The sequence below is a fragment of the Amphiura filiformis genome, chromosome 12 (assembly GCF_039555335.1).
Source record: "Amphiura filiformis chromosome 12, Afil_fr2py, whole genome shotgun sequence".
Classification (NCBI taxonomy): Eukaryota; Metazoa; Echinodermata; class Ophiuroidea; order Amphilepidida; family Amphiuridae; genus Amphiura; species Amphiura filiformis.
Window position 1 is genome coordinate 19,503,886 of NC_092639.1, and position 26,936 is coordinate 19,530,821.

Sequence of the window (26,936 nt, forward strand, 5' to 3'; positions counted from 1 at the left end):
GATGTAGGGCATGCAAAAGTTAACTGTACGTGGCATTGTTTTGTAAATATCTTCATCTGGCCAAGTGATGCACAGTTTAGTATTGCTGCTATATTGTATCGTTGTACATGCCGCCGGTCCGATAGCAAGAAGCCAAACAGCAGTAAGTATCTTGACAGTGCGCTTCTTACCCTTAAGATATCGATGTCGTAAAGGGTAACAAACAGCAAGAAACCGATCAAGCGACATAACGGTGACTACCCCTAAAGAAGCATAGTAGCAAACATTTACTAGGCCAAAAATAAAAAGACAGCTTAATGATCCTTTAAAGGGGATGTTTTCTTTCACAGGAGAATGTAGAAATACGGCAATGTAGTAAAGTGTCCCGAGAGTCAGAAACACAAGATCTGAAATCGCTAAATTGACCAGATAATAGTTCACAGAAGTATGCATTGACGGTAGTTTCGCTACCATGTAAACGAACGTAGAATTGCCGACGAATCCGACAATAAATGTGACAAAAACGACGCTGACGTAGACGATAATATCTAATTGGTTGTGGTACCACTTCGAAGCTATTTCATGGCTCGAGAAAATTAAAGTATTATACGTTGTGCATATGAAATCCCCGCCTGATTCGCTAAAACTGTTGTTACCCGCCACTGATTCCTAGCTAGTGAGTAGTGAACACACTAATGATGAATAATCACACTATATGCTGAAATCTACATTGTATGAACCGAACTTTTAATATTGCATCTTCTTTAGCCAAAGGATATTCCTTATAAAGCATCCATTTGCTTGTTAAATATGAGAGCAATATCCTCTTGGTATCATAGGTTACTATTGGTTGTCGCTCTATCATTAATTTGAATAAGTTAATTAAAGAGGTATACACTAGGATCCACAACATGCTCATCTATCAGGGCACAGTTCCTTAACCCCAATACATTTGTACATTAATTGAATGACCTTTAAAAAATTGGGTATCAAAACTCATACTCTGCAACTTAAGGTCAAATTTTGCCCTATGATTGTTTAATTGAGGTTAATGAACTATGCCATTGGGATGAGGCAATTGTGGTCCATAATTTTAGCAAATAACAGTTTGATAGCCACCTCTAGAATTTTAGATCCTGCAAGCGTAAAATACGCTTTTCTTTAATAAAGATTAAAACTATTCAGTATTCATATTTAGATGTGTACGTAAAAGAGACAGCAAAAGTATAATTGCTGTTGTAATTAAATTTAAGAAAAAACTTCAGCTTTGTACCTAAATCTCATTTGACAAGTTCAATTAGTTAGCAAGAAAATATACATAAAAAAAAGGTTTTATTTCAAACTGTAATGGTGACCCGCAGGTCAAATTGCTAGAATTTACATCAATCACACCTAAACATCCAATTTAACACATAAAAAACATTAAGGAAAAAAGTGCCCATTACTTCCTTTCGTCATGGTAGGGCAGAATACAGTAAGCCAAAAAATTAAGGTACCAGTTACGTTCACCCCTGTATATCCTAAACAAAGGCAGATATGTCATAATTGGAACCAACAGCCAATAGCTGCATCTTTTAGCTCAAATTTAAGACCTCATTCGTTGACATTGTTCAAGAAATAAAGACACGACGATCCAAACCCCCAAGGAAGATGTAAGTGAAAAAGTTGCAGTTTGCCACATTGCATGCCCTATTGATTTGTACACAAAGCGTTCGCGAACAAGATAACTAGCGCTGTGCTTTCATTGATTAGCACGAAAAACTAGCGTCGTGCTTTCATTGATTAGAACACAAAAGTGCAACGTTTTATTTCGTATCTTCATCAGGTTTTGGACTACCATTTCCTTAATTCTCAACCAATGTCAACAGATAAGGTCTTAAATTAGAGCTAAAGAGTACAGGCATCGGCTGCTTGTTTTAATTTTGACACATTTGTCTTTATTTAGGATATACAGCGGTGAACACAACTGCTGCCTTAATTCCTTTGCTTACTGTATTTTGCGTTGTTGTATATGACAATTGAGGCAAATTGAATCAAAATCCAGTTTGATATCCTGCACATTAAGTAATGTATTGAGTGTGTCGTGTTTATGATTGAACCACTTTGAGAAACTTCATCGTCACCAGCCATTTGAGTAATTGAGGCTATTTGCTATTCTGATAGTAAAACTGCATTTCAGTTGCTTTGATACCAGAAACATCCATACAACTATTCATTGTCAATATTCTATTCAACTTCATTTGAGATTAAGTTTAAAATGGAAAAAGTTCGATTTCCTAAATTTGAATCTAAATAAAATTTGTTTAGCATAAACTACATATTATACGAACTAAGCATAGTCAAATTAACACTGTTTTTAACCCCGAATAATTCTGTTCACCTCCTTTTCCTTGCATCTTTTCTGGTCTGTAGAACTAAGTATGGATTTGTATATGGTTCATCAAATGGCAGTATTCACCTACGCAAATTTGCTTTGAAAATTGGATCTTATAATGGTAATTGAAGATCTATGCATCACATGAAAGGCATAATGACAATGCAAAGAACAACTGCAACAATTTTCAATGTCAATCAACATGATAGGTTTTAAATTACTAGGCGAGCACGTTTTCCATTTCGTGGACAAACTTGATGTTGACTCATTTTGCCTTAAAGTGCCATGTCTCGTCAACGCAAGATCATAAAGGGATTAGAAGTCCATCGCTCTAACCACTGCGCCACCGGGACGCGATAGATCAGCGTGTGAAAGCGGAAGTATATATTATTATGAATGTATACTGTGGTCAGATAGAAAAATAAGAGAATTGTAAAAACGTTGATTTTTTTTTGGCGAATGGGCTATGAAATACCGTATGAAATGAAATAAGAGTGTTTGTTTGTTATCAAACATAACAATGATTGACTGTAGGATTGGTGTCACGTTGGTGAATTGATGAGTTGTTAAAATATTACATTTGGGACAGTAAATAAGATTTAACATGGTTTTAGATATAGTCTGTACCTAGCGAATAATAGCATAGAACAATATACCTTTAGTGTTAGTCTCGCGAAGCATCTGTTTAGTCTTCTTTATCGGTCGTTTAAAAAACTTCTGTCACTATTTACTAGATTGAAATGAGACTTGCAAGTCTGGAAAGCAGTCATACGAGTCCAACAACTAAAACAGAAACACTACTTTAGGCTACCGTATGTAGCTCATATTTTGGAGGTTGACGACTAACAAGTTAGAGTTTGGATGAGTTTACATATAAATCCTTTTAATCATATCAGCACCTTTCTCTCCTATCATAATGGTTGGTGCAACGGTGTTCCCTGAAGTCAAATGTGGCATAATTGACGCGTCAACAACTCTCAGGTTACGAAGTCCACGTACCCTGGAAGAGAGGAAACAAAAACCTTAAAGCAATCGTATTTAGAATTGACGATATTTTGTATGATGAAACTTTTATGAATTTTGTTACTTTCTCGACATGTCACATGTGATTATACCCTTCCATTATAATTAATGAGATTAAAATAACAACATTTTCCAGGAAGTTGTTGGGTAATATAGGCGAGCGATAGCAGTAAAGGAAGTCCTCATGAGAAAGTCTTATGAGAAATAACAGAGCGTTCGCCATTCCATAAGAAAAGAATACTAGTTTGTATCCTTGCCGATCACCATCAACGGACCAAGCCGCCATACGTCATGTTTCTGCGTAGTCCGATATAGGTCACCATGGTCATTCGGGTAAGTTTTTAACATCCGGGTTATATGCCGTTGACAACAAACAAAACGTAAATGCCGATGTTGTGCTGTTGTTTGGGTTTGGTGCCGCGCTGTGCTTTGTTTTCAACGGCTCCTGACCGGAAGTGACGTAGCTCCGGGGCCACCTATAGACTTAGTGAAAGGGTTGCAACGTAACCATGGTAACTGACAATCATTGGCGAGTCCAGAACATTGACAACATTTTAATTTTGATGGATGAACATTCATAGGGTTAATTACTGAGATCGTTACCTGAGATCTGGGCTAACAACGGCTGTTCTATCATTGCAACCTCCCATTTTACATGTACCAATAGGGTGAAAGATTGTCCAGGCAAAATGACGAACGACGTCAGCCAGGTTTTCGTCAGACCATTCACTATGGATATTGCCAGGCATGTTTAAGTCGACAAATTTCATTCTGAAAAGGAAGTCGTATAAATAGTATATATTTTCTTTATGAGCACAACATGTATGAATATTTAATATATTTGTGATCCAACAAGGGAAAATGAGACTAACATTTAAGTAGGTATTGTGGGGCTCTATAGGACCCATAATATTTTTTTGATTGTGCGGGGTTTTTTTTTTTTAGCTCATCCATTACGTTTCACTACCTGGAGAGAAATTATCAAAAATTGAATTCCCTCCTGAGGTTGGTATCTGTCAATGAGTTGACCAGATCACAAGGATGTCATTATAGCTAGAGGCAGTATAACACGAATGGTCAATGAGTTACATAAAATGACCTTGTGTGGTATTTGGTTCCCAGGAAGTGAGTTTTGCCTGAGGCAATTTGTGGTTAAGTGTTGATCCCTCACTACAAGAGTTATTACCGTCGATTTGGTTGAAAAAGGAGGTGAGACATGATCAAATCTCTCCAGGTAACAAAGCGTAATCTAAAATGTACGAATCGCTTTTTCGCAGAGTACACGTCGATTGAAAATAATATTAATAATTTTGATCCAAATGTCAAATGTAATTTATCCAATTTATTTGTATTATTGAAATATTGTCTCTATGACCCTTCATACTGAATGTGGTGTCAATTTCGTTAACACAAGCCTATACTGCAGGAAGGTGGTTCAGAAACTCTAGGTCACATAGGGTGCAAAACCCCTCTCCTCTCTAAGGTATACTAACGAGTAGTACTCGGGTATCCAAACACATATTTATGTAAATTACGAATATACTTTTATCGCCATTACTAAGGCTCCTAGCCAGTATGTTTAGCGAAGCAGGCTGAATTTCCAAAATAAATTTCTTTACATGCAAAAAGAGGACATATCCCCCTAAAAATTGACTTTTTTCGGATACTTTGAACAGTTTACATGAAAATGTGTTGTTTTGTTTATATTTCTTTCTACATTTTTGTATACATTTTTTAATTTTGGATTTGGGAAGGTGCGGCGATGCCCCGGCACCAAACGGGGCCACGGGCATGCATTTACTCTTCATAAACATAGAACTACATACACACGTTGAATTACAAAAAGAAGATTCTTACTCAAAGGGCCTCATTGCTTCCGTCTCTGCAATCTTCCTCGCAAGTCGAATACCCTGCAGATGAAATATTAGGCCTTAATGATATAACACGATAATCAACATCAATGAATATTTGCATTAGGGAACGTTCAAAAATTCAAGGATGTGCGCGTGTAGCGCGCAAACATTTTGTATTTTACTCTATTTATGCATATGATCGAGATGAAAAGGGCTTTATCGTGACGTAGCGCGCACACATTTTGTATTTAACTTTTTAGACCACCCCTTTATGGGTGTCAAAACTTTCTGGACCCCCCCTTTTGCATGTCAAAAACTTTTTTGACCCCCTACAAATTTTCCAGCCCCCACCAAGGTATTTATGAACGTTCCCTTACCTTTTCAGGTGATACAAAGCCTACAAGTAGATTGTATGATTGCTGAGTATTTTGCACATCGATTTCCAATAATAGTTTACTACTTCTAATGGGGCATATCCCCTTTCAGATACCCCCATTTGACACAATACGCTCATCTTACTATAATTTGCCTTATGTTGTGGGTATGTGGGTATGTGTAAAAAGGCTCCGTCAGTTTTGATCCGAGCCTCGCCAAATTCGCACAGGGGATGCAGAAAAATACGGGAAGTGTCGTAAGCTACCTTCGGTCGAAATCGGAGGTCGAAGGTCAAAGGTCAAATTTTAAACTTGGTCCGATTGGGCTGTAACTCGGTGGGTGGAATCATCGATGCGAGGGGAATGCGGAGGTCACATTCGGTTGAGATCGGTAAAGAATTGGAAATAAATAAATAAATAAATATTCCCGACGAGTGGACAAGCATTTTTCAAGACATTCTGATTTCCCTCGGTTGGATAGCCCAATTTCTAAATAAATTTATATATGGTTGGCAAATCATTCTTTACTCCGTAAATAAATTTCACATTGTTTACGGTATTTATAATTATGAGTTATATATTATGGTCGTACACATCCCGGGTTCATACACTTACTTCAACCATTACATCAACGTCTCTTTTGTCCTCTAAGTACCTAGGATCGATAATCGGGTAAGACATTGGATCAGCATCCTTCAATAGAATTTCACCAGTACTTCTTGGATGAAGTCCAATAACTTGATAAGTGTAGCCCTCACGACCAACAACATCGCCAATTGCCCGATCAAATCCCATGAAGGGGCGAAATCTGCAATACATGTTTTGTGAGATTAACGTTCACAAACGGTAGCAAAGTATCCATCATGTTCTTTCATGCGTTTGTATTCTTATTTCCCTTATCTAAGCACACAATATCAATAAATTCAAAGAGTAGTGGATGCATCACGATATGATTTTAGTTAGGTCTATTTTTGGGTGATACAAATTTAACATCCAAAACAATGCAAACTATTCTTATTATGATATAGTTTTGCCAAAGGAATAATGTGACACCACTTTGCTAAAATCAGAGCATTTTCTATTGTAGACACCGTGGAGCACAGAGTTTAACCTTTGACCTTTTTGCTAAGAATTGTGCTTTTTTCTGGATGTGAATATGTTGTTTTTAAATCTAGATTTGACCAACTTTGAAGATTCCTCTTGCATAAGCGGCTATTTTGAATTTATCTATACTAGGCGGTTACCCGTATTTCGCGGTTTTCGGCTATCATGGTTATTGGCTTTTACAGATCTCAAAATCAGGGTGTTTCCTTTTTGCTGGGATCACTTTCCTCACAGCTGAGTTCAATTACAGCTTTTTGCAATTTGACCTCACTTGCGCCATAAATTTGAAATTTGACCTGACCTTTGACCACGGATGACCTAACAAATGCAAACATGAGCTTCCTTGGCCAAAGTTACACCCACCCACAAAGTTTGAGCTCCATTATATGAGCAGTTTGATATTTTTATGTTTTTGACCTTTGACCTTTTAACCGTAGGTCTGACAAAAGGTCACCATGTAAACCTTTGTTTGTTAGTCCAAGGTCCACTCACCCACCAAGTTTGAGCTCCATAGAGGCAATGTGAAATTTCTACCTTTTTTGACCTATGACCTCTTAACCGTAGGTCTGACAAAAAGGTCACTGTGGAAACTTTTGTTTGTGAGTCCAAGATCCACCCACTCACCAAGTTTGAGCTCCATAGGGGCATTTTGAAATTTCTACCTTTTTTGACCTATGACCTCTTAACCGTAGGTGTGACAAAAGGTCACCGTGGAAACTTTTGTTTGTTAGTCCAAGATCCACCCACCCACCACATTTGAGCTCCATAGAGGCAATTTGAAATTTCTACCTTTTTGACCTATGACCTCTTAACCGTAGGTCTGACAAAAAGGTCACCGTGGAAACTTTTATTTGTTAGTCCAAGGTCCACTCACCCACCAAGTTTGAGCTCCATAGTGGCAATTTGAAATATCTACCTTTTTTTCTATGACCTCTTAACCGTAGGTCTGACAAAAAGGTCACCGTGGAATCTTTTGTTTGTTAGTCCAAGATCCACCCACCCACCACGTTTGAGCTCCATAGAGGCAATTTGAAATTTCTACCTTTTTTGACCTATGACCTCTTAACCATTGGTCTGACAAAAAGGTCACCGTGGAAACTTTTATTTATTAGTCCAAGGTCAACACACCCACCAAGTTTGAGCTCCATAGAAACAATTTGAAATTAGAATTCAATTGGGCTTGACCCGGTCGTTGACCTTTGACCTTAAAACATATAAACTGGTTCTTTCTCATATCAAACTGCACCCACCCACCAAGTTTGAGGAATGTGCGACCCTATTCTCCGAGAAAAGCTGCGGACAAACACAGACAGACAGACAGACAGACAGAGATCCGGTGAATCTTTTATAGTAAGATTAGGGCAGATTGGATGTATGTGAAACGGTTTCTGTTGCATATACATTAGAGAATGAATTTGGAGAAAACCTTCTGATAATTACAAACACTCGCTGAGCAGCAAGACCTTCCCTCTAAGCTTTTAATCCGATAAGCTGATTATCTATTTGTTTTCATGAATTGGAAGACATTCTTTGATGTATTACTGAGTTCAATCATCTGAAATTACTGGAGCGTGAGCCACCCAGGCTGGTGGCTCAGCATAGTATTTTATTAACAGAAGGTTTTCTCCAAATTCGTTTCCTAATGATTAGTGGTTCATTGCTAGGTTGACCTGAATCAGCAAATGTGTCTGATGCATAATAACTTTCTGTAGTTGACTTTAGATTGTTTTCAACATACCTTGGATCCCTTATTGGAAATAACTTTGGTGCCATTAAACCGAATAGATAAAACATTGGCCTGGCAGTAATTTGATAATCTGGCCATTCATTCGTTATCTGTAAGATAGTTAAAGATAATTTTACGATTGCCTGTTGGTGGGTGTGTGTGTGTGTGGATGTCAGGGGTGAGTGGGGATGCGTATTTTGGACGGATTTTGGTTGGTGTGTGGAGGGGGGGGGTTGTGTGGGATTATGCAAGTGGATAGGGCATTTGTGTGTGGTGTTTCGATAGTACCTTGTCTCACATGCTTAATAATTACCAGTACTGGTATTAACTTTTGTTTAGTGTTTCAATTCCTTATTTGTGCAATTTATTTTTCGATTAACTTACCTCAAGCGGTGATCTTATGAATGCTGTAACCTCGGACGTATTGGTGTCTGTCTTTATCTGAAGAGCGATGAAAACATTTCATGTTTTAATATAACCAGATTTCATGGCTTGAATTAAACAACATGCAGACTCACCCGATTTTAGTAAAATTATTATAACCATTCATTAATGCATTGAGATTAAATATGTAATGTAATTACCAATGTTTTTGATTTTTTTTAAATACAGTGATTAGAGAAATAATCTTATTTAGTATTATATTAACTTAACATTGTCAGGGGCAAATGTTTTCACGTAATAGGGTTTATTTTATTTATCCAAAGTCCCTCTTTCTATAAGATCAAAACTTTTTGGTTTAAAAACCCTTTATATATAATCGTTAATTGTATACTAGTAACGTTCATTATCCTGTGTTATTAATAAGTAAATTTGAACATTGATGGCGCTATTTGTTTTAAATATTGCTTGCACATTAACAAGAGGTAGGAACTTGTATACAACAACAATCCCTCATTTCAAAGTTTTGGTTTCTCTTTTGTTCAGAAATCAAAAATCAAATATTTAAAAAGTGGAGATGAACTGGTCTGCAATCATAACACTATTGTGCTGAGAGGACACGGTAGGGTATATAACTATATGTAAATAATGGCCTATTGTGCTAAGCATAATTATTATCAGATATCTATCACCGCGGGCGGTAGTTGATGCTTAGATCTTTTGTATGCTTAGATCAGGTAATTTTAAACCAAGTGATTATCTTCTTCACACGATTATATAACAAAGTAAAATGAAAAAACGAATATCCTTGCTACAAATGTTACGTTTCTAACAAAGGGTAGAAGCAAAGATATCGATAATCATGTCAGTCAAGAGCTCAGGCAGGATAATAGGAAACTACGTGACCAAAGCCGAAACTAAAACTCACTATTTGAAATGAGGGATCGTATAACAAGAAGCATGGACAAAAACTTTAGATTATGAAATATTATGTGGGTGGATTAAATTAACTATCATTTTTTGGAAAAGAACTGTAAATCTATATATTTCTTATGGAAATGTTACAATATGGATTTAGATGAAAGCCTCCATCAAAGCTTGTCCTGTACCTTTTCACAAGTGTATACGTCACTTCCGGGCTTCACGTCAGCTTTGAGCTGTAACTGTAAATGATCCTGCAAGGAAATATTTTCACAATCATAAACTTTACCAATTGAAAACACAAATCGTACAAAATGAAAATCAACACTAGTTTTAGTAGCCATATTTTCTAAAGTGATTAATTGATTAAGGTACATAATGGAGATGATAAAAGGAGAATAAATTCTCGTTTGTTAGCTGAAGTTATTTTCATACCTCCCTGTTAGGCGACGAAAAAATAAAACCCTTTGCTACGGGCCCGACCAACCCAGATTTTGAACAATTTGAGGAAACAATTTCCTGTACAAATGAATCTCGAAAATTTCAGCAACAAAATTTTTTTTGGTATTTTCCCAAATCGCAAAATATTTACAGATTTTGGTGTTTTTTGGGGTCATTTCTAAAAAACTTGAAAGGTCCATCCACCCGTAGAACAGGGTGTTTTTTTCATCCAGTTATAAATAAATTTCCCAAAATATCTTACAGTAAAATTTCAGATTTGGTTTCCGTCAGAATTTGACAACAATACTTTGTGTGGGGAGGGTGCTTTACTGCTTTAAGCTAAAAAGGTGTGATACCACCTATGGTTTCAGAATTCTGCCCGCACATTCCCACCCTAACCAAAATCAAGATACGCTTGTCCACCTTTCCTTGGGGAAATGGAATACCATGATCCGGCTATGATCCTACATTTATAACTTCATGTTTCAAAGTCCATCACAGCCTCCGGGTGTTTAAGTATATAGGTGTTAGATGAAAATGAATATAAAATAATATTGAAATAAAATTTTCCCCACCAAAGTGGTCCATCAAAAAAGGAAATTAATATAATTATGATACCCCAAAACACACACCCTCACACATCCACCCCCACACCATTCCGACTCACTCCACGGTGGTAACCATCTTTACCTGCAAGTTTTTACCAACAGGTAGGTCCGCGATACATTCTATGCCGATATCCTCTAAGTGTTCTTTTGGTCCTACACCAGATAACATCAAAAGCTGAAAAGAAACAGTTGGTGGAAAATTCTGCATGACATGCATATTGATAACGTTGATTTCGTTCGTTAGTTTGGCTAATTATTTGTATTATTTTAATTAAAAAGTGTGTAACAAACAAACTTATTAATTCATAAATCAATTCAAATCAAATTAATAAATAACCTGTAATGATCCTAAAAGATACCCTAGCAAACACATTGACTTTAGTTAAAATTGACGTTTTATCCTAAATGGGCAGCTTTACCCTTGTCTTACACTTTTGTATGTTTGGTTACACGCGCGCTTTAATACCAAATAAGTTGTACCAACTCTCCCCTTGGATTTCTATACTAATGAAGTAAAGTAATGGGTCTATCCAGTGATACCGTAATAAGTACTAAGAATCTCAACATGACGTCATCATGTAAGTGTGCCTTGGCAAAATTGGGAAACTGTGGGATTTTCAAAACATACGCCAACATTGATAGTTGGCTAAAATATATCGGCATATATTTGTTATGACTGTGATGTATCGCCGTATACCTGTGGGGTGTTGACGGCACCTCCACAAAGAATGACTTCTTTCCTTGCAGTGTAAACCCTTTGTTCACCACTTTGCCGAACAACTACACCTGTAGCTGCATTACTTTCAAATGTTATCTACATGGATATAAAAATATATGTTTAAAAATTGTTTATAAACTAAAGCCATATTATAACATTTTCATACAAAATAGCATTTCTTTGCCATAAAATGTTAGTTTTACTATTAGATATATCCCCTTTTTATTTTTGAGCCAAACAACTAAGGCAAAGCAAAGAAAATTGGAATTTACTACTAGCGCCGATGTCGCCAATACCTTCGGTGGTGTTATGGTACGATGCTTTGTTGTGTAGATCACCGTCCCGTACGCCATGTACGTACTGTGTTATGAACAATTAATAATTTCATCGTAATAATAAATCGACGGTTCCTGCATTTTACTCAAAATCTCGGATTTTGACAAAACTACAGCACCTAGAGTCTTGATTTTTGCAGGGTATTTTGGCTTGATAAAGTACAATATAATCGTGTACATGTTTTTAAAATATTGAGGGCGTCCTCTTCAGCAAATGTTATAATATGGATTTAAAGTTAGCTAGTTTTATATTCACCAAGATTAAAATATAATTTTAATAATTTGGGAAGATATACAGTAGCTGGCAGATATAACGGCACTCCTTTGCACTGGTCGATGCAGTCCCTGTTAATCAGCAACACAGACAGGACTTTTGGGATATTTTCAGCACATGTTTTTAATTCTCATTGCACAGATTCCTTTCTCACTGCACGAACGTAACAGGAAGCACGTTAAAATAGCTCCTGGTAGACAATGGTAGAAGTAGGGTAAACATTTGACAACCCGAGTAGGAAGTATATGGAGTTTTAGAGGTTCCCTTCCGATTATTCCGTATTGAACAAAAGGGGCGTTATTCCGAACTTTACCCCCATACCAATACCTTAACCGACCTTTACGCATCCCCTTCGAGCGCCGAACGAGACATTGATCTGCTTTGCCCTGTATTCAGCCAATCAGATTATACGTTGTTATTTGTCTGTTATTATGATTGTGGAACAAATTTGATTAAAAAGTAGGGACCCGACTTCGGTGTTTAAGTCATGTATACCAGGCGGATATGAGTTCATAAGGGCAATGTCGGGGATTATAGGTCACAATCGATGGGGAGAGATAAGGTCCGACCGAGTCTCCTACACAGGTTACGCTCCCTGTGGAGGGGCGGAACCAAACTGGCTGATGTGGAGACTAAGGCAGTTTGCGTCGGTCTGATACTCGTCTATCCTCGTCTTTGACCATGCGCAGATCTGGCTGGTCAGGAAGATATTTAATATCCCGATTTATAATATGCCTACCAGTTCCATCGTATAACCGATTTGCTAGAGAATATTTGTTACCATGTTTAATAAATTCGTATTTATCGTATGATAAAATGTGGTCAAATGTATATTTGTGTATATAGTGTGTGGATCCACTCTTCTACGGACTTGGCTACTAAGCATGTCGGGAAGGATATGGCGGTATGCTGACCTGGGTCAATATGTTCTGGGCAGATGAGGTCCGACCGATTGCCTACGACCTTGTGTGCGATCATGTGTGACAGGCAATTCCCGATAATAATAGAAGTTCCCTGTGTATACGCACCATGGGCAAAATAGTGCCATTATTCTCTACTAGATATTATAATTAGGACCCAGTGCAGAATCTGGCTGACAAAATCAACGTCGTCTCGGAGCATTTCGATGGCACTGCTGCGGCTTGCATTTTTAAGACGCAGCGCGCCGATCACTGGTTGCGTCGTCGCGAGCAATTATGGGCATCGAGTTCGCCACATCTTTCCATCACCTTGCTCTGTTGTTTGTCATTCGTTGTCCGAAACCTTTATACTAATGTTTATTGTAGTACTTACTTGAATTTAACTACCATGACGTCACCCTCATAACAAAACTGCCTAAGTCATCATTACATGTTTCTTATTTGCAATTCTGATTTTCTGAGTAATAAACCCATAATTAATCAATGGGTTTATTACTCAGAAAATCAAAATTGCAAATGAGAAACATGTTTGAATGACTTAGGCAGTTTTGTTATGAGGGTCACGATGAGTAATTTGTGGATCTGTCGATATAATCCTGCAAAGAATGTTAGAGACCGTTCACAAACACTTGTTAGGGGTGGCTGATGCAAAATGGGGGAGGGGGCTGAAAAGTTTTGACCCTCCTGGGGGGCCTGAAAAAATTGACCAAAAATTTCCCCGGTAAAATTGAATTTATATTTATTATATTTATATAAAAAATGCGAAAAATGTTCGTGATGATTTTTTTTTTTTTTTTTCCCCCCAACGAGTGTTTGTGAACGGTCCCTTATCAAGTGTTATAAGCTGGTTGCTTAACTCACACATAGTGCACTTACGTCCACGGCGAATTCACCGTGACCTTTCCAGCCGTAAACCCGCTTATTGAAGATTAAACCGATACCGTATATGCAGTACTAAACCATTATATAGTAATCTATTGTCCAATGCAAATTTATTACCACCTGATAATATTGATCCAATGAGCGACCGAATTGTCCGCTACGGACGACTAATCCAATCGATAATGACTCTATTGACATGTACGAACGGAGCCCCACTGACCGAATTTTGGGATATTTTTCACTGGTTTGCAGCTGTTTGCTGTCATTTACTCATCAAGGCGGACCACCGTTATTATAAGGACTATGCCAATTATTTAAAGATTGACATGTAGAGAATAAGCCATAATTGATTGACAGAAAGTACTAAATTTGTACATATGACGGTTTTATGACACCAATCTTCAAAATACGATAAAAAAATGGCTGCCCGGTGAAGTAAAATGTGCATTGGAATAACACGGCGAGTTTGGATAGATGGTAGGATTTCTTTTTAATAAAAATGTATGTTTCCCCGTTATTAAAGCTTGTACCGGGTTGAAGATTCAGATATTTGGAAAAGAATAAGTAATTGAAACATAGAGAAAGTACTAAAATCATAGCTTTTATACTTTTTGATATATGATACTAATTCATCCCCAATAGCTACGATACAGCGCTACCAGTAGGGTTCAATTGCCTATTGTGAGTGCCCCTGTGTTGTGTGCATACATAACTGTATGATGAAAGGATTCCACGATTTATTTTTCAGCATAGTTACATCGTCTTGAATTCCAGGCACGCCGACGACTTTAGTCGGCGACATTTTGCACCGGGTCCTTAGTAAATAAAAAAAAAGGGGTAGGTGTTCAGGGCAACGCATTGCACTAACTATGCCTATCGTTTTAAAAACAAGGTGAGTTCCTCTTGCGGTTTTCTATCTGTCACCGTGGGGACCACAAAATAGGTTGTAATATATAGTCAAGAGGCTGTAAAGGGTGGGTCCATGAGCTACATACGATAATATGTGTAATCATGCACGTATTTCGAAATGACCTCGCCTGAGGCATGTGGGTGTCAAATTTTTACGCTATTGGTACCAGGAGCCATTTTAACGTGTCTCGTACAGTGAGAATAAAATCCGTGCAATGAGAATTATAAACCCGTCCTTCGAAGTTTAAACCCGATAAATGACCAGGAAATTAAAGAACTCTTTTACAAAGTAAGACTGATCGAATATGCCTATGCTAAAATGGTTATAGTTTGTGGCAATCAGCGAAACGTGCATTTCGCGACTTCAAGCAAATATCGCCTTACGACAATGTATAGTTAAACACTTTGATCACTGAGCGTCCTTGGGTACAGAAACTCATACTCCACACTTTGAGTTTGCATTTTAAGCACTTACTGTTTTATGATGCCAGTGAACTATGCCGTTGGAAATGAGGCTGGTTTGCTTCCAAAGACTTGAAACAAGTCTAACACTTATCGAAGAAAACAAGTCTACCACCATGATTTTGGAAGTATAGGCATAAAAATGTAATGCAACTCCTCAATCTTGGGAGCTCTCATAATTTTTACTCTTTTAGCCTGAGAATCTTTGGCATTTTGGTATGCATGATTATGCAGTTTTATGCACATTTTTGTTATGCGAAATAAACTTGCCGCCCTTGACAACGCCTTTTCTCCCCAATTTTTCGGTCACTCGTGAGGATAAGCCTCGGGACGAGCAGATCAGTAATTTTAATGATTTGTGCACCATTATATTGTAAGGAAGACACTTCGTGGTTTTTGAATCTTTAAGAACATTTTAATCTTTACTGCCGATATTTCAAGTTAAGCCCCCAATCCACATGATTTTTATTTAGACATCTTGCTGATAAACACTAAATGATAAACTCATCAAATAATTTGGGTATTAAACATTTGTTTGTATTGCATAGGAACCTAACACCATGTTTATGAACTGGACGTCTTAGTGTTTTAAAGTTAAGCACTATTTGGACATTTAGTTAACAAATAGTGTTTTTTATATTTTGTAATAATACGTGTATGCAGCTAAGACAAATTTTATACCATTTTCAGATATTTTGTAGGCACCTTTGCGTCACTAAAGTGTCAAAAATTACGGAAACCGTTTTTTTAGTTTTTAACATTTTTTAAACATAATATCGTTAACTTGACATTAGTGAGCCAGGTGTGTACTTTCATCGAGCTGTAGCTAAGTCAAATAAATGGATTTATATTTAATTTAAATGAAAACCTACCCTTCAAATAACTCCAACTAATATCTTTTCTGATTAATCGTGTGACCAGGCCCGTGCGCAGGATATCATTTGGGGGTGCTGATTTTGAAAAAGGGGCATTTTTTTTTAAGGGGGGGCGATTTTGTGAAAAGTGGACTTTCTTCCCAACATTTGGACCTTTTTTGTCCAAAAAAGCGTAAAAAACCTGATTTTTTTGATCGCTACGCTCGCAAATTCTGAAATTTTGGGACTTTTTGTATACTTTTCCAAATTTGGGTGGGGGCGTCGCTTTTCCCTAAAATAGCCCCACTGGCACTGTTTAACTTCATGAGTTATTAGTTTACTACCCGTCAATTGGTTGAAAAAGATGTAAAATATGTAAAAGCACAATTACTAAATTATTCCATACCTTTGTGACATGGACTTCGGTGAGTACCTTTAGATTGTGCCTACCAATTACTTTATGCAGGTAACCAGTTGCCGTACTGCTGCGTTCACCGTTAAAATCAATGGCTGCTGGAAACGCCCCAAATCCAATCTGTAAGACAAATCATTCAAGTATTGTCATAGAATTTCTGCGGTATTGGGCTATTCCAGAAAATAGATGCGAAAAAGCAATCAAGGGTTTTGTACGAAACTATAGATTTTGGGTTTTACTACCCGTCAATTGGTTGAAATAGCCTACCAGATGGAGTAAACTATAGATTTTGGGTTTTGTACAAAACCCAGGTAACAGAGCAAAACGTTTGTTCAATAATATATAAACTCGAAGGTTTTAGATGTCACAAAACCTTGTGTTTTGTACGTAAGATTCGAAACCCAAAATTCTGCCGTTATTTAAACAATTCTCAAAACCCAGGATTTTGTCACAAAACCCTGAGTTTTGCAAGTACAACCTTGCCAGTGGGTTTTGCGGGTAAACTCGGGGTTTCGTAAGGTTTTGTGATTGAATACCATGGATTTTGGGAATTCTCTCAATTAATTCGTTCAAGTGTGAATGAGGTTTGCAATACACTAATAATGTATTATACTTGCATTTTGTCCACTATTAATGTCTACTTCGGCATGTCCAAGTTCAACACCTATTAATTGAAACACATCAATTAATTGAAATATTAGTAATTATCATTTCACGTAGTAGATGAACGTTATCATTTACCACTTATTTTATAACCAAAATAATGATTTTTAAAAAAAGCGCAGTGATTTATAGTGCGCTTCGCACAGGCACAACGCCAAGACGTTGATCCATATTTACAGGTTGTCGCTGCCCACTATGGCCCCACATCATTCCATAAACCATTTAACGACAATTCAGGGACTTTGCTGCTTCAAGAGCGCACACCCTAGACATTCCACAAATAACCTTCGTAACCAGGATCAGCTCCCCGAGTTTCGTACGGGTTACAACGAGACAATTAGCAGAAAGTTCCTTGTCCAGGAGAATTTCAAGCTAACTCAATTTTTCAACGAGAGCGTACTAGGGTTCGAACCCGCAACCTCTCTCGCACCAAAGTCGAACGCCTTATCGATTGAGCTAACTTGACTTCCTGTGGAAGTTACATGTATATTGTTAAATATCCACCACCAGTTTGTTGTTAAAATAATCGAAGAACAATAATTCTCGCTATTCGCAATAAGGGCGCCGCCAGCGGTTTGCGATGTAATCGTGATGTATCATGGGAAAAGGTCGACATCCAAGTCCGCGCAATACGAATATTACCATGCTATTACATAGGAACACGTGACAATATTTTTTAAGTTTGTCAAAATAAAGGTGTTACACGCGAATCGATACTCAATAATACTTAATAATGTGATTTGAAATGTGCACAATTAATTTTTTCTCTATCGATTTGCGTGTAATACCGTTATATTGACAAACTAAAAATATTGTCACGTGTTCCTATGTAATAGCATGGTACTTTTCGGATTGCGCGGACTTTGTCGACCTATTCCCCTGATACATCACGATTTTCCCAGGATACATCACGATTACATCGCAAACCGCTGGCGGCGCCCTTATTGCGAATAGCGAGAATTAGTTGTGGCTTCAAGAATGGGGTATGTCTTCATTACTCGTTGAATGCCGATAAAACGCCCAATAAAGACTTAGTCACCGGACCGCGCCGGCCAGTTAAAGTACATGCCCTATCACACCACTCCACACCATACATAAATTCTCCCAGTCACATTTCCCAAATATGAAATTAAAAAATTCAAATTTTAATTTACTTCTTTTAAAGTTTGGCAGAGGCGGGGTTCGAACTCACGGCGCAACGCTTAGTACTCTATGAGCCTAGCGCCTTAGACCACTAGGCCACTTGTCTTCTTGTTATTCAGCTGAAACTTATTTTAAAATATAATCGCAACTTCAACATAGGCCTACCACGTGACAAGCAAAGGCAGAAAACGTATTATATTTTGGAATTTTATCTGCTTAAAACATTAATGTGTATTATAATAGAGCTACCATTATTTATATTGTTGAATTCTCAAGCGCATAGAGACAATTAATACGAGCGTCCTATGATACATACACAATACATAAAATCGATTTTGATCTTCGGCATTACTCGGTGACCTCCGATAAAACGCCCAATAACGCCGGTCAGTTAAAAAAAATGCTTAAGTACATGCCCTATTGAGATAAGCAATCCTTTTGTGATATGTCCATTCATCCATATAATAATAGCAATCAGATTTTTGGATGGATGTTTTACACAGTGATTGGAGAAGAAGCTATGTAAATAATCAAAAGTACATGTCTACAAATTGACAAGGACAACTCCTTTTGTCAAAATTGTTTTCACCTATTGCTCAGTATGTTAATTAATCCGATTAATTACGTAATTTCGCCAGCGTATGATATCAGTACTAATATGTAGGCCCAAGGAGGTTAGATATAGAAAGAAGAGGAAATAGATTACGTATCGCATATTGGTCCTTTGTGCCTATTAGAGTTTCCGCCAAGGGAGGAAGAAAAAGGAAGGGGGGGGGGGAGAGAGGAGAGGAGGGAGACCGATGGAGTCACAGGGCTCTAAATTACATAGGCGTAGATCGGGGGGGGATAAATACCACAATATTTTGCCAGGGGATGGTCAATATAATCACCCCCAATATTGACGCCTGTGTATTGGTTTGTGTCGAAATTAACCTCATATTTGGCCATTTTATAGCCACAAAATGCCATTTTAGCGCTTTGCGCGAATTTATTCCACTTTTGTCCCATATTTCACCAGTTTAGTTTCAATAGGCCTATGCTAAAAACTTTAACCCTTAGATTGGAGCTCTACTAGAAGTAAAAATATAGATAGTGAACGAATTTAGTATTTCTATATCTATGTGAGAATGATACAATAGAGGCCCTGCATGAAATTATTGATTGGCTCCAAACAAAGGTTTTCAACCGGTGTCCTTCACCGTAGTTATGGCGGAGTGCAGTCCATTCAATCAAATGTTGTCATCAACCTATTTGATCGTAGTGCAGGATTATGTGTGTGAGACGAACTGTCACGGTAGATTGCAATCATGCTTTTGTTGAATGCATTTGAGTAGTCCGCCATATTTACGGGATGATACGTCGCATGCAAGGCCTCTATATGACATGATGAACATAGTCATTGATGCATCAGTTTTAAAATAGACTAGGCGGTTACCCATATTTGGCGGTTCTCGGCTGGGCGCGATTACCAGGCTGATGGTGACATGCCCATATGACAATTTTTACTAATTTGACCTCAGATGACCCCAGGGTGACATTGGATGACCCCAAAATGACCTAAACTTATAACTCTAAATGTTGACTGTACCTACCAAGTTTCATGCCCATATATGAGCTTTTACTAATTTGACCTCAGATGACCTGTGGTGACCTTGGATGACCCCAAAATGACCTTCAAAAATGCTGCTTTAAATGTTGACTGTACCTACCAAGTTTCATGCCCATACGACACTTTTTAGTAATTTGACCTTAGATGACCCCTGGGAGGGGACCCCGTGGTCAGATGACTTAACGAACATAAACATCTTCTTGCCAGCACAGAACTATACCCACCCACCGAGTTTGAGCCCCGTACGACCTAGTTTCATGCCCATATGACAGTTTTTAGTCATTTGACCTCAAATGACCCCTGGGAGGGGGGGCCCCGTGGTCGGATGACTTAACGAACATAGACATCTTCTTGCCAGGACAGAACTACACCCACCCACCGAGTTTGAGCCCCGTAGGACCTAGTTTCATGCCCATATGACAGTTTTTAGTCATTTGACCTCAAATGACCCCTGGGAGGGAGCCCCGGGGTCGGACGACTTAACGAACATAAACATCTTCTTGCCAGGACAGAACTACACCCACCCACCGAGTTTGAGTCCCGTACGACCTAGTTTCATGCCCATATGACAGTTTTTAGTCATTTGACCTCAAATGACCCCTGGGAGGGGGCCCTGGGGTCGGATGACTTAACGAACATAAACATCTTCTTGCCAGGACAGAACGTCACCCACCCACCGAGTTTGAGTCCCGTACGACCTAGTTTCATGCCCATATGACAGTTTTTAGTCATTTGACCTCAAATGACCCCTGGGAGGGGGCCCCGGGGTCGGATGACTTAACGAACATAAACTTCTTCTTGCCAGGACAGAACTACACCCACCCACCGAGTTTGAGCCTCGTACGACCTAGTTTCATGCCCATATGACAGTCTTTAGTCATTTGACCTCAAATGACCCCTGGGAGGGGGGCCGGGGTCGGATGACTTAACGAACATAAACTTCTTCTTGCCAGGACAGAGCTACACCCACCCACCGAGTTTGAGCCCCGTACGACCTACGACGGCCTCACATTAGCAGTCACAGACAAAACCTAAATCTACAGAATATATCCATTACTCGTCGATACTCGAAAGAGCTCAAAATAAATAACTTAGAAAATTTTCTTGATGTCCTTTAACATGTTTTCATAGTTAACCATCGTTAGCCATGGAAATCTATCATGAGAACTGACCGGTGACTAAGTCCGATTTATTGGGACGTTTATCGGCAGTCAACGAGTAATGAATAAAATCTTGCAAAACTTTCGGTCATTAAAGTTACCAGCTTTGACGAACGCTTGTGACGATTCTGTCCTATGAAACGGATGTGTGGTGATGTCAATTGCACATCTGGTTGACGCCTTTATCGGTTTCTCACTGTAATAAGTAACATAAAACTTGTATAGCTTTTTATCAAATTTCGAAAAAGGATAATTGTTACAAGTTTTCTACTTTATTTGTCAGTAATAACAGCTTTCATATCAGTGTCATATACTTTTTACATTTTCAAAATTTAAATTTTCGTTATTGAAAGTAAAAAAAAAGAAAGAATTTGACAAAAATACGTCCTTTTCAACCCGTCCCACGAATTCGATTCAATTCAAATATCAATCTACGATCTGTATCTGGAACAACAGGAACTGAACATGAGGCGTCTTGTCATGAATGTTTAATATGTTTTTCGTTCTTTACATATACATGTGTATGTATTCCATTTACTTGATGCTATAAAATGGAAGACAATTTGTAATTGAGTTATACTGCTTCGCTACATTATGCATATTACTTACATCATGAAATTTTCAGACTTTTGAAAATAACCCTCCACACTTTCCCAATCCCAGCCGGTACAGCCTTGTTTCGCCCATGAGTCATAATCTGTGTAATGTCCTCGGACCCAAGACATTCCATTGATAGAACTGGATCCACCTAAAACCTAGACACCAAAGGTCATGTAAATTGCAGGATTAATTAGGTTATGCTCCCTCTTCAAGAATTTTCGACTATCATTTTCGACGCTCCGATTTATAACTGTACCATCAGAAACATTAATATTTGGCTATTTTAATTATCGAATCAAACATGACCGCATGTTAATATTTGCACAGTGGTACAGCTTTCATTTACTTTTTACATTTTACAGTTTCCTACTTAAAATAAGAATTTACGAACATCACCTCATTTTCAATCCGTTCAACGGATTCAAATATCAAATAATGATCTGTATCTGCGGCACCAAGTACCAAGCAATGAGGTGTCTTGTCATGAGTGTTCAATAATTAATATGTTTGACTCTTGGAATGGATTAAAAATTAAAAGTGATTGTCAAATTATTAGGTTTATAACGGTAATTATTAAAACATGTCAAAGGATGTCTCCGGCAATCACAACATAGAAAAATAGTTTAGAAACATTATTATCAAGCACAGTCACATGCTATTATTTAAAACAAACTCATACTAATCATAAAAACGAATAAAAACAGTCAGCTCTCAACACGCGATATTCAGAATTCCCGCGCCGAAATTGTCGAGTGCAAGGACGTCATGGTTATCTGTGCTCAATTGTTGTCGGCCTTCATTGTATTAAAGTAGGGGGGACAGTATTTTACAAACTTACACTTTTTATTTTTTTACCCTCCTCAAAATATGTACCAACCCTAATAGATAATTAATCAAGAAAAAAGAAAAAAAATTGAAACTGCTAACCCCCCTGTACATACCCTCTGAAAGTTTCAAATTAAGGTTGCCGAATTCGGCAGACTTGCATTGCTTTTAACACAGGGAATTACTTACTTACATACATGTATTGCTATAACATAGGTTATCACTGATAAAATGATAATTTTAGTGTCCACAATAATGTTAGTTCACATTTTAAGCAGTTTAGGTAATACAATATGTATTTTTTGTAGTGGGTGGGGCAATGGTTCAAGTTCCCCTGGAAATACGTAAATTCAACAATATATTGTTTTTCATGCAATCCAACCTATTTGTCGAGTAAGATATCTACTGCTACATTGAAATCATCAATGCTTACATGATGTAATGTTGTTCAAATAAAGTTGTTCAATTAATGTTGTTGGGGTGATTGTTGGCAGTTTTTGTTTCATAATCCTTCAGCAGTCTAAAAATATCACTTGTTTTTAGCATAATGCGGTATTAATGCAGTAGCATACCTTGGGTGTCATCTTCAATTTCAATGTTTTTAGGTACACTTGTTCAGGGTCCACCTATAGTTTTGAGTGCCAGTTGTAAATCCCTAATCCTCCTAATATCAACAGCAATATTTGAGATCTCTTCGGCGTCCATGCCATCCTTTTAAAGTCCTCGATCCTGTTTCATGTTCCAACTCCATTTTGTGGAATATCATGTTGTGCAATTATGCTGTACTCTTTAGAGCCATGATGGTCTGTTTTATATTAAGTCTGCTGACATTTTGTACATTTTAAACGTGAGCATGAAGCAGATTTGAGTTGATTAGCCCCTCTACACCCTAGTTCATAGTTTTAAATGATCCCAGCGCCTCTGCTGCTATATTTTATGGACTGGTGCACTAGGCCTATTCACACTTGAAGCGCATGATGACCACTATCTTATCCCTTGGTAAGCAAGTAGCATCAGGATCTCACATGACCATCTGAACAAAAACTAAATATTCTCATCAAATCAAGTATATAAGTACATGGTGTACAAATGTGCTGAATCCGCAGACCCAAAGAGAACAGCGAATTGCATAATGTAATAGGCCTATAAGATTTGGAACATGAAACAGCTACATTTTTTTGTAGGAGGACAAGGCATTTAGGAGAATTGAGGACTTGCAATCACTCAAAACTATGAATCTATAGACCCTTTACAAGTGTAGGTGGTGTAGACAAGTATCAAGAGAATAGAGAACAGTTAAATTGAAGATACTGAAAACAAGTGATATTTTTCCCTGGACTGATGAAGCATTTAAAAAAAACTGTCAGCAATCACTTATTCACCTTGAAACTTTATTTGAACAATGTCACATCAAAGGCTGATGATGAAACATGATGATTTCAATGCTGCTGTACATGTAGATCCTACTCGCCAAATAGGTTAGTTTAGAAAACAAATTTGAAACAAATTATTTTGCTGATAAACATGTTTCAAGCGCCACTGCCCCGGGCCACTGCCCCCCCCCCCCCAAGATTGACACCTCCCTATGCCACTGAAAAGTACATATTTTATTACCCATGAACTGCTCAAATATGTGAACTAACAATTGTGGACACTAAAATTATCATTTCTTCAGAGATGTTATAGCAATACAAGTCTGTAGGTCATAAGTTCCCTGTATTAAAAGCAGTGCAAGTCTGCCGAATTCCGCAACCTTAATTTCAAACTTTCAGAGGGTATGTACAGGGGGTTAGAACTTTAAAAAAAATTTGATTGTTGTTTTGATGTTTAGATAGGTCATCTACATATTTTAAGATGGGTAATAAAAAAAAAGTTGGTGCTAATGTCCCCCCCCCCCCCTAATTAAAGGGGGATAACCCTATTGGTTTTGGATATGGATTGTCTTTAAAATTACATAATAATATCAAATATCGCCCCCTTTATGCTGCTTTGTGAAAAAACGAGAGCATTTTCAGCGTAAATGTGAATAAATAGCCAAATTTGCAATCTAATACCTTGGTATACGTGAATTGCATTCTGGGCAGGCAAGCAACAACAACAAATCCCGTTCGTATGACGAATGCTGACATGCTGTACAATGCCCGGCCCGTATTGAACGGAAAATATTTGGGGGTTTTTTCGTACTGTTTCAGAAAAAAAGGAAACAAAATATATTTCCCCTTGCAATATGTACATTTCAAATGAATATAAAAAAGTTTGGGTTAAAATGGAGAGGAAAAAAAATCTTCCGATACCGGGTTTTGAACCGGGTATTTCATGGGTAAAGCATGATGCGCTAACCAATTGAGCTATTCGGCCCACTACGTCCGTCGTGGAAGTTTTATAAATAAATACGGCGCACCGTCTCCTCAGCAGTTAGTGTGGTTCGCTTTTTTCACAGAATGTGTATGACGCGAAACCAAAGTAACTGTTGAGGAGACTGGTGATTCGCAATTAATTCCCTGCCCAGAAATCCGAAGTAATGTTTAGTGTTTACAAACTGGTAGCCTGTAAAAACCGCGGTGTTTCATGATTTCTCCGGAAATACATCGACTTGGAGCGTCAAATTTCAGGATAGTAATGAGAAAAATAGTATCTATCACGTGATACCAAAACCTCATCAACAATGAAAAAAAAAATCGGGGGGATGATGCTGTCGATCGGGTTACGGACCTTTAATGGGACGTTATTGTACTGGACAATCTCGGCGCCCGGGTGTTTTGTATATCGTGTGTAGAGAGAAGGCTGTATTAATTCGTTTTCATGGTCAATATGAGTTCAAATAAAACCACGTAATTCGTGCGTCATAATTGATTTTCTAACATATAAGGCATAATGTTGTGGTTGCCGGAGATATCCTTTAAAGAGGAGGTGAACCAAACTTTCAGGGAGTGAAATGTCCTTGATCATGGTTAGAAAATGTTGCCAAACAAATGACCCTGGCGTGGTATAAACATAGGCATTAGCTAAGTCACTTGTCAAATATCACTGATTAATTTGATAACCAGGCAGGTTTGGTTCACCCCAGAAGAACTGCTTCGTGTTTAAACATACTTACCTTGCCGCGTGGCCACACACAGACGTTGTCTTTGTACCCTTTCAATGCATATTTCTGAGGCACAGTCTTGAAAAAGAAACAAAGGGATTTCAGACCGCTTCATTTATTAGCTTTGTTTTAAGCGGTGAACTCGAATACTAATTTCCGCATTCGTGGAAGCAATAAATCTTTTAACCGCGAAGGTGTTTACTTTCTGGGTCACTTGTATGACCCACTCCTAACAACAAGGGTGCTTCGGCTGTCAAGTTTCATTTTTTTGATTAAAATGGTTTGAAATTGTTATTTCTGTGATAGCAACTGCAATAAAGAATAGTTTGGACTACCTAGGTTACACAGCGATATAGGTCATCGCTATTGAGATCTTTTGATGACAAATCCCTGGACGGGTACCTACGTAACAAGTCTTAACAGATAGTTATAAAAAACAGGTGGTTAATTTTGAAAATGATAACATAATATTCACAAGGGTGACTTTGGCATGCAAGAGTGAATTCTATAAATAAATCTACCAGGAATTGATTTTCTTTTTAGGCTGCATGAACATTCTTTCTTTAAAAAATAACCCCCAGTTCTTACGGTATAATACAAGTAAAGATTTAATGATATTGACAGAAAAATGTATAAATTTAAACAAGAATTTTATATTTTGTGAATAATCTTAATTTTAAAAGAAATTTTACAAGTACGTGTTGCGTTCCTTTTTAAAGGGACTTTTTTTTATTTGTAAGCTGCCAATATCCTTGTTCCTTCACGTCAGCAAAGCTTCCATTAGAAGCACTTGAATTCATCTTCTTTCTTTACTCTTATTTTACCTTATAACTCCAGTCAATTTCAGACCCACGAGTATTTATAACATGACCAGGACTCCTCACTCTATAATCATTCACATTGTTTGAACCAGCTTCTAATAACAATACACTTATACTGGCATCTTCTGTAAGACGAGTAGCTACAATACAACCTGCAGTACCAGCTCCGACAACGATATAATCGTAGAATGTCTTTTCTTTGGAAGCCATTTTATATTAAATTTATCCTGCGGATTAAACAATGTTCCTATGAATGTTGATAACAAATAAACAACAGATAAAGGACAAGTTCATAAAGGTCAAGTTTGCTGAGTAACGACCCGCAATATCAAGGTTGAATTGAGTGCATGTATATACACTTAACGGTGAGTTGGTTCACTATATCTATCCACGTGAAAATTTATCTATGGGTAGATACCAGAGAAAATCTACCTAGTGGAGTTTATTACCCAGTTGTGACGACATTTGTCACGATTT

General features: G+C 37.7%; 1 protein-coding gene across 2 annotated transcripts; it reads right to left on the bottom strand.

Moving 5' to 3' along the window:
• Positions 1 to 732: 732 nt before the first annotated feature.
• LOC140165906 (alcohol dehydrogenase [acceptor]-like) lies at positions 733 to 26,858 on the bottom strand. Of its 2 annotated transcripts, XM_072189251.1 has the most exons (15): positions 26,463 to 26,856; positions 25,651 to 25,716; positions 21,738 to 21,883; positions 21,230 to 21,324; positions 17,171 to 17,217; positions 16,545 to 16,673; positions 11,482 to 11,598; positions 10,867 to 10,959; positions 9,924 to 9,989; positions 8,818 to 8,874; positions 8,446 to 8,543; positions 6,219 to 6,411; positions 5,234 to 5,286; positions 3,980 to 4,147; positions 733 to 3,353 (listed from the first exon to the last, which is right to left on the bottom strand). In XM_072189251.1, the coding sequence occupies exons 1-15, from the start codon at positions 26,667 to 26,669 to the stop codon at positions 3,221 to 3,223; spliced, it is 1,668 nt and encodes a 555-aa protein (XP_072045352.1). In that variant the 5' UTR covers positions 26,670 to 26,856; the 3' UTR covers positions 733 to 3,220. The 2 variants fall into 2 exon arrangements, with proteins under 2 accessions (XP_072045352.1, XP_072045353.1); XM_072189252.1 differs by lacking the exons at positions 6,219 to 6,411; positions 8,446 to 8,543 and having other exon boundaries at positions 26,463 to 26,858.
• Positions 26,859 to 26,936: the final 78 nt, after the last annotated feature.